The sequence below is a fragment of the Osmerus eperlanus genome, chromosome 1 (genome assembly GCF_963692335.1).
Source record: "Osmerus eperlanus chromosome 1, fOsmEpe2.1, whole genome shotgun sequence".
Taxonomy (NCBI): domain Eukaryota; kingdom Metazoa; phylum Chordata; class Actinopteri; order Osmeriformes; family Osmeridae; genus Osmerus; species Osmerus eperlanus.
In genome coordinates this window covers 24730923-24737846 of record NC_085018.1, presented here as the reverse complement: position 1 = coordinate 24737846, position 6924 = coordinate 24730923, and the positions used below count along the sequence as shown (strand labels likewise).

At 54.0% G+C, this 6924-nt stretch overlaps 1 protein-coding gene across 1 annotated transcript in view; it reads left to right on the top strand.

Moving 5' to 3' along the window:
* shmt2 (serine hydroxymethyltransferase 2 (mitochondrial)) overlaps nucleotides 1-6634 on the top strand; it is a 16977-nt gene extending 10343 nt beyond the window's left edge. The window contains exons 3-12 of the mRNA XM_062472342.1: nucleotides 33-112; nucleotides 917-1117; nucleotides 1630-1711; nucleotides 3035-3157; nucleotides 4452-4591; nucleotides 4681-4843; nucleotides 5155-5254; nucleotides 5370-5525; nucleotides 5646-5753; nucleotides 6468-6634. Coding sequence (XP_062328326.1) covers nucleotides 33-112; nucleotides 917-1117; nucleotides 1630-1711; nucleotides 3035-3157; nucleotides 4452-4591; nucleotides 4681-4843; nucleotides 5155-5254; nucleotides 5370-5525; nucleotides 5646-5753; nucleotides 6468-6595 — 1281 coding nt within the window. The 3' untranslated portion in view covers nucleotides 6596-6634. The remainder of the gene's footprint in view (nucleotides 1-32; nucleotides 113-916; nucleotides 1118-1629; nucleotides 1712-3034; nucleotides 3158-4451; nucleotides 4592-4680; nucleotides 4844-5154; nucleotides 5255-5369; nucleotides 5526-5645; nucleotides 5754-6467) is intronic.
* Nucleotides 6635-6924: the final 290 nt, after the last annotated feature.

Sequence of the window (6924 nt, the reverse complement as noted above, 5' to 3'; positions counted from 1 at the left end):
GTGTGTGTGTGTCTGTGTGTTCATCTTAACAGAACTTCTGCAGTCGCGCTGCCCTCGAGGCACAGGGCTCCTGTCTTAACAACAAGTATTCCGAAGGTTACCCGGGGCGGAGGTGAGGTCGCCTAGCAACCCACCACCACAGTCACCGTTCGGCAGCCTTCAGTAGCAACCTTCCTTAGCAACCTTCTTTAGCAATACGAGTGTAATCTACAACTCTCCAGCTGCATTACCTGGGATGGGTGGTAGTGACAGTCAGTGGGTAGAGGGTTTGATTTTCATTCATATCAAGAGGTCCCCCCCGCCCCTGTATTTTGCTCTGGATAACTGTGTATGTTAAAGGAATATATTACATGTACAACCATACAGCTACCTTAGCTACAGCCACCTGGTATGATGAACCACTGAATTCTACCTTCACCTAACAATGTTGTCTCCCAAAAAATTGGGCCAGGTGATGTAATTCAGAGCATCTCATATTTTGGTTTCTAGGTTTGAGGTTTTTGCAATTTATCTAATCTCCTGTTGTTTTCTCTCATTTTGTAATGAAATGATCTTCTGATCAGAATGATTTGATTCACTACGCCCATCTGTTACTCTGTCCCCCATCTGCCTGCAGATACCCTCTTTACCACTTCCTGTACCACATAGCACTTCCTGTCTAAATGGCACATCCAGTCCATGACTGCTGTGGTCTCTTTAAAAACATTCCTCTACAGACCCACAATGTCCGTGTCATGGCATGTATAGGAATGTAGAAGTAACATTCAAACAATTTCCAATCATGACTGACACTAATACATCAAGCTTTTCAGCTGATCTAAGTGTAACAATAATGAACTGATATGAAATAATCCCTAACATATCTGTTGCTGATGTGAGCGTGTGCTAAAGGAGCGTGTGCTGTGCTGTGCATCAGGTACTACGGCGGGGCGGAGGTGGTGGACCAGATCGAGCTGCTGTGTCAGCGCCGGGCCCTGGAGGCCTTCGACCTGGACCCGGCGCTGTGGGGAGTGAACGTCCAGCCGTACTCAGGTTCCCCGGCCAACTTCGCTGCCTACACGTCCGTGCTGAACCCCCACGACCGCATCATGGGCCTGGACCTGCCCGACGGAGGACAGTCAGTACCCCTCCTTACCCCTTCTGCCCCTCAGTACCCCTCTGTGCCCCTCCTACCCCTCTGTGCCCCTCCTACCCCTCTGTGCCCCTCCTACCCCTCTGTGCCCCTCCTACCCCTCTGTGCCCCTCCTACCCCTCTGTGCCCCTCCTTACCCCTCTGTGCCCCTCCTTACCCCTCTGTGCCCCTCCAGCCCGCTCGGGGTCTGACGCTCTCTGGATCTCTTAAGTCTCTCTCTGTCTCTGTAGCTCTCTCTAGGTTTCTCTAGATCTCTCTAGGTTTCTCTAGATATGTCTAGATCTCTCTAGGTCTGTCTGGATCTATATTTCTCTCTAGGTCTGTCTGTGTGTTTCTGTGTACCTCTTTCTCTAGATTTGTCTGGATCTCTCCAACTTTCTCAATCTTTCTCACTATTTCCAAGTCTCTCTCACTCCCTCCCTCTCCAGTTGCCTTACTCCATACTCCTACCCTCACTTGTGTGTTCTAACCCCCCCCTCCCCTCTCTCTGCGTCCAGTCTGACCCATGGCTACATGTCTGAAGTAAAGAGGATCTCAGCCACATCCATCTATTTCGAGTCAATGCCGTACAAGCTGAACGTAAGTATAGACCCTGTCCTGCCTCTACCCCTGTCCTGCCTCTACCCCTGTCCTGTCTCTAACCCTCTCCTGCCTCTAACTCTCTCCTGCCTCTCCCCCTCTGCTGCCTCTACTCCTCTCCTGCCTCTACCCCTCTGCTGCCTATAACTCTCTCCTGCCTCTACTCCTCTCCTGCCTCTCCCCCTCTGCTGCCTATAACTCTCTCCTGCCTCTACCTACTCCTCTCCTGCCTCTACTCCTCTCCTGCCTCTACCTACTCCTCTCCTGCTTCTACCCCTCTGCTGCCTCTACCCCTCTCCTGCCTCTAACTCTCCTGCCTCTCTAACTCTCCTGCCTCTAACCCTCTCCTGCCTCTAACCCTCTCCTGCCTCTACCCCTCTCCTGCCTCTACCCCTCTCCTCGTAACTCTGATGCAAACAGAGACCCCCCACTCCTCTCCTGGTGACCCTGCACCCTGTCTGCACCCCACCCCTCTCATTGGCCGACGGTAGCATTCCAGAAACACTCTGGCCCCTCCCACTAGGTCTATTGTGGGATTTCCTCATTCCATGGCAGCGTACGGTGGTGTTCAAAATGTCAGATACACAAAGATCTTCAGGGGTGTGTGTGTGTGTGAGAGAGAGAGAGTCAGTGTTTGAGTGTGTGTTATTGTGATACTGTGTGTGTACATGTTTCAGTGATCCGTGTGTGTGTGGATCCATGGGCAGACTGGGTGTGTGTGTGCGGGGCCAGTGATGGATGAGGGGCCTCCCTGCGCTGCAGCAGAGATAACGGACAGGCTGGCGTAGCTGTAGTCCGGTCCTGCTCAGGACAGGCTGCTCAGCGCTGCCTGATGAAGTGAGGCCACATGTGGACCAGGGAGCTTATCCTCCTGTCTAAATACAGCCTCCACTTCCTCCCCCACTTCCTCCTCTGCTCTCCCCCCTTGATCTTCTTCCTTTTCCTCCTCCTCTTGGAGGAGTGGTTGATGACCACATACTGTCTAGTAATGGAGTGGTTGTTGACCACTTCCTTTTCAGGAAGAGAGAACATCTTCGGGGCATGTCTTCTCTGTTATGGACTGTGAGAATTGTCCTTCTGTCTTACAGGTAATAAAGACCTTCAGTTCACCTGTTTAACCACCAAGTATTTCTTTTCCCTCCCTCCCTCCCTCTCTCCCTCTCTCTCTCTCTGTGTCTCTCTTTCTCTCTGTGTCTCTCTCTCTGTGTGTCTCTCTCTGTGTCTCTCTCTCTGTCTCTCTCTCTCTCTTTGTGTCTCTCTCTCTCTCTCTGTGTGTCTCTCTCTCTCTGTGTCTCTCTCTCTGTGTCTCTCTGTCTCGCCCAGCCTGCTACAGGTCTGATAGACTACGACCAGATGGAGATGACTGCCCGCCTGTTCCGCCCCAAGTTGGTCATTGCAGGCACCAGCGCCTACGCCCGGCTCATTGACTACGCCCGCATAAAGAAGGTGCTTACACTCACATGCATGCACACACACACTCATTCACACACACATACAAATCCACAAGTGCAAACACTCACACACAGTTGTCCACAAGGACACATTCACTCACTCACTCTCACTCATTCACGTCACCTTTCCCTCTGAAAACTGCTGTTGCTTTCTCAAACACACCACATTCATTTTCATTCAGCTATTTACACACACGCGCGTACAAACATTTGCTCTCTCTTTCCTGTCTCTCTTGCTGTCTCGGTCTCTCTCTCGGTCTCTCTCTCTCTGCACACCTCAGTGTTCTTCTTCAGTGAACTAGAGGTTGTGTCTCTGTGGACGTCTGTCTGCTACATCCCATAATCTGCTCTCACCCCAGAGCTGAACCACACTTCCTCCTGGGCTCTCCTCCTCCTCCCCTCCTCTTCTTCGCTCCTCTCCCTTCCTCCTCGTCTCCTTTCCTCCTCTTCATCTCCCTCTTCTCCTCCTCTCCTCAGGTGAGGCTTCAGTACAGCTTGTGTTGTCAGTTCTAGTGCAGCAGTGCTCTATAGCTGGTGTCTTCATCTTTTCCAGTGTCTTAACAGTGACCCTGGCAGGCCACCGTAGCTCGGCCCCTAGAGATCCACCACTCTGAAATCTGATGAGGTGGACTGATCTAGTTCTGCGGGGAGGGGGGGGGGGGGGGGGGGGTGGCGATGATGATGCATATTAATCAGTTCTTTAAATAGGGTGGTTATCTGTCTGATCGGTTGCCAGGGAGTCGTTTGCATCGCAGCTTGTTGACTGTTTATGAAGTGTTTTTCCTCCGGAGCAGTCAGCAGGGAGATGTTTAGAGTATATGACACACATTAGCTTTTACTACACACTGATGTCCCCTTTACTCTGCCATACTCTGATCTGGGTCTGTTCCTTCTGGAAAGGGTTGTAGTTCTGGAAGGGGTCAGGGTTGTAGTTCTGGAAGGGGTCAGGGTTGTAGTTCTGGAAGGGGCCAGGTTGTAGTTCTGGAAGGGGTCAGGGTTGTAGTTCTGGAAGGGGTCAGGGTTGTAGTTCTGGAAGGGGTCGGGGTTGTAGTTCTGGAAGGGGTCCGGGTTGTAGTTCTGGAAGGGGTCGGGGTTGTAGTTCTGGAAGGGGTCGGGGTTGTAGTTCTGGAAGGGGTCGGGGTTGTGGCCAGCCTCACACACCTGGTCATGGGCACAAGACTCCATCTTAAACCCTCTCATTCTACCACAGAAGAATATCTTCAGCGTGTGATTTTACCCTCATTCCGTCATTCTCCCTCCTGTGTGTGTGCGTGCGTGCGTGTGTGTAGCTGTGTACAGAGGTAAAGGCCTACCTCTTGGCTGACATGGCCCACATCAGTGGTCTGGTGGCAGCCCGAGCCGTCCCCTCCCCCTTCGACCACGCAGACCTGGTCACCTCCACCACACACAAGTCTCTCCGCGGCGCCCGGTAAGACACACACACCTGTCCACCCCTCCCCTCTCCAACGCTGTGTGCCGGATCTACTGTGTGTGTGTGTCTGACGTGTGTGTGTGCAGGGCTGGGCTGATCTTCTACCGTAAAGGCGTGCGCTCTGTGGATAAGAAGGGTCGCGAGGTGCTGTATGACCTGGAGGACAAGGTCAACTTCTCCGTGTTCCCCTCCCTGCAGGGAGGCCCGCACAACCACGCCATCGCTGGGGTGGCCGTCGCTCTCCGACAGGTCAGACACACACACACACAGGCCAGACACACACACACAGGCCAGACACACACACACAGGGCCGACACACACACACACAGGGCCGACAGAAACACACACAAAATATATCTCACCCTGGGGTTTCCAAAACTACTTGTTCATTCTGGACCTCCTCTTCCCCTGTCTCCTCTCTCCTCTTTTCCTCCCCTCCCTCTCCTCTTCCCTCTCGTCCTCCCCTCCTCTCCCTTTCCTCCCTCTCCTCTTCCCTCTCGTCCTCCCCTCCTCTCCCTTTCCTCCCTCTCCTCTTCCCTCTCGTCCTCCTCTCCCTCCAGGCGAACACCCCCATGTTCAGGGAGTACATCAGCCAGGTCATGAAGAACTCCAAGGCCATGGCGTCCGCTCTGCTCAGCAAGGGCTACACCCTGGTCTCAGGTAGCCCTCCCAGCTCATTCAGCTGCTACTTTCCAGTCTTCTTCATTTCCCAGCCCAGTGGTGGTGCTGTCATTGGCTCGTTGCTAAGCGCTGGTCGCCACGGTGACTGTTGCAGGCGGGACGGATAACCACCTGGTGCTGGTGGACCTGCGGCCCAGCGGCATGGACGGGGCGCGGGCCGAGAGGGTGCTGGAGCTGGTGTCCATCACCGCCAACAAGAACACCTGTCCTGGGGACAAGAGCGCCCTGACACCTGGGGGCCTGAGGCTGGGTCAGTAGGGTCACCCGTACTACGCTATCAAATATAGTACTACGCTATCAAATATAACTAAGAAATATAAAATATGATATCATATAACATGCCTCCCTCCCTCCACCCCCCCGCCCGCAGGTGCCCCTGCCCTGACCTCCAGACAGTTCAAGGAGGCAGACTTCATCCAGGTGGTGGAGTTCATGGATGAGGGCTTCCAGATCGCCCTGGATGTCAAGAAGAAGACTGGTGAGAGGAGGAGAGGTGGGGAGGGGGGGGTGGAGGAAGAGGAGAGCTGGTAGCTGATGAAGGATGAGGGCGGGAAGGGGAGAGGAGGTGAAGAGCTGGAAGGGGATGAAAGATGGAGGGAGGAAAGAGAGGAGGAGGAGGTGCGTGCATGCGGGGGGTGAATGGTTGCTCTGCTTCTGCTGCTGTTCCTCCCCAGCAGGTACTCCACCCTCATCTCTATGTCTGGAGAGGGAGGGGGAAGGGAGGGAGAGAGAGGGAGAGGGAGGGAGGGAGTTAGTAAGGAGTCCTGCTGGCTGGTCTGCTCGTGGATCTCTGAAGACATCAAAACACAGGTGCTGCAGTCCAGGAAGTAGAAACATTATTAATGCACTCGTCTTTCTCTTCCTATCCTTCTCTTTTCTTCCTATTTTAATCTCTATATCCATTTCAACTGTCCTCTCCCCCTCCTCTTCCCTCCTCTCCTCTCCCCCTCCTCTTCCCTCCTCTCCTCTCCCCCTCCTCTTCCCTCCTCTCCCCCTCCTCTTCCCTCCTCTCCCCCTCCTCCCTCTCCTCTTCCCTCCTCTCCTTCCTCTTCCCTCCTCTCCTCCCTCTCCTCTTCCCTCCTCTCCTTCCTCTTCCCTACTCTCCTCCCTCTCCTCTTCCCTCCTCTCCTCCCTCTCCTCTTCCCTCCTCTCCTCCCTCTCCTCCTCCTCCCCCTCTCTATCTCCTCTTCAGGGAAGCTGCAGGAGTTTAAGAGCTTCCTGCTGCAGGACCCAGAGACGGTGGCTCGCATGGCTGATCTGCGTCACCGCGTGGAGGCCTTTGCCCGGCCCTTCCCCATGCCCGGCTTCCACGACCACTAGAGGCCCGGATCTACACCTGCCCTGGGGGGGAGGGTGGGGAGGGGGAGTAGGCTGGGGGAAGGGAGGGTGGGTGGAGGGAGGGAGGGAGGGAGGGAGGGAAGGAGGGTGGGGGTAAGGGGGTGGTGTGTGTAGCTATAAGAGACAGCTAACTAGCGGGACCTCCCTGTTATCCAATCAGAACAGAGTTTGAGTAATCAGGGTTTAGGTCACTTCCTGGTTCAGACAATGAGACGTGCTGATTTCAACTTAATTCTTTAGAGCTTTGAACTTTTGATACGTTTTTGTACTGTGTGTTTACATCCCTCTGTGTTGTCCTGACAACCTTCTGC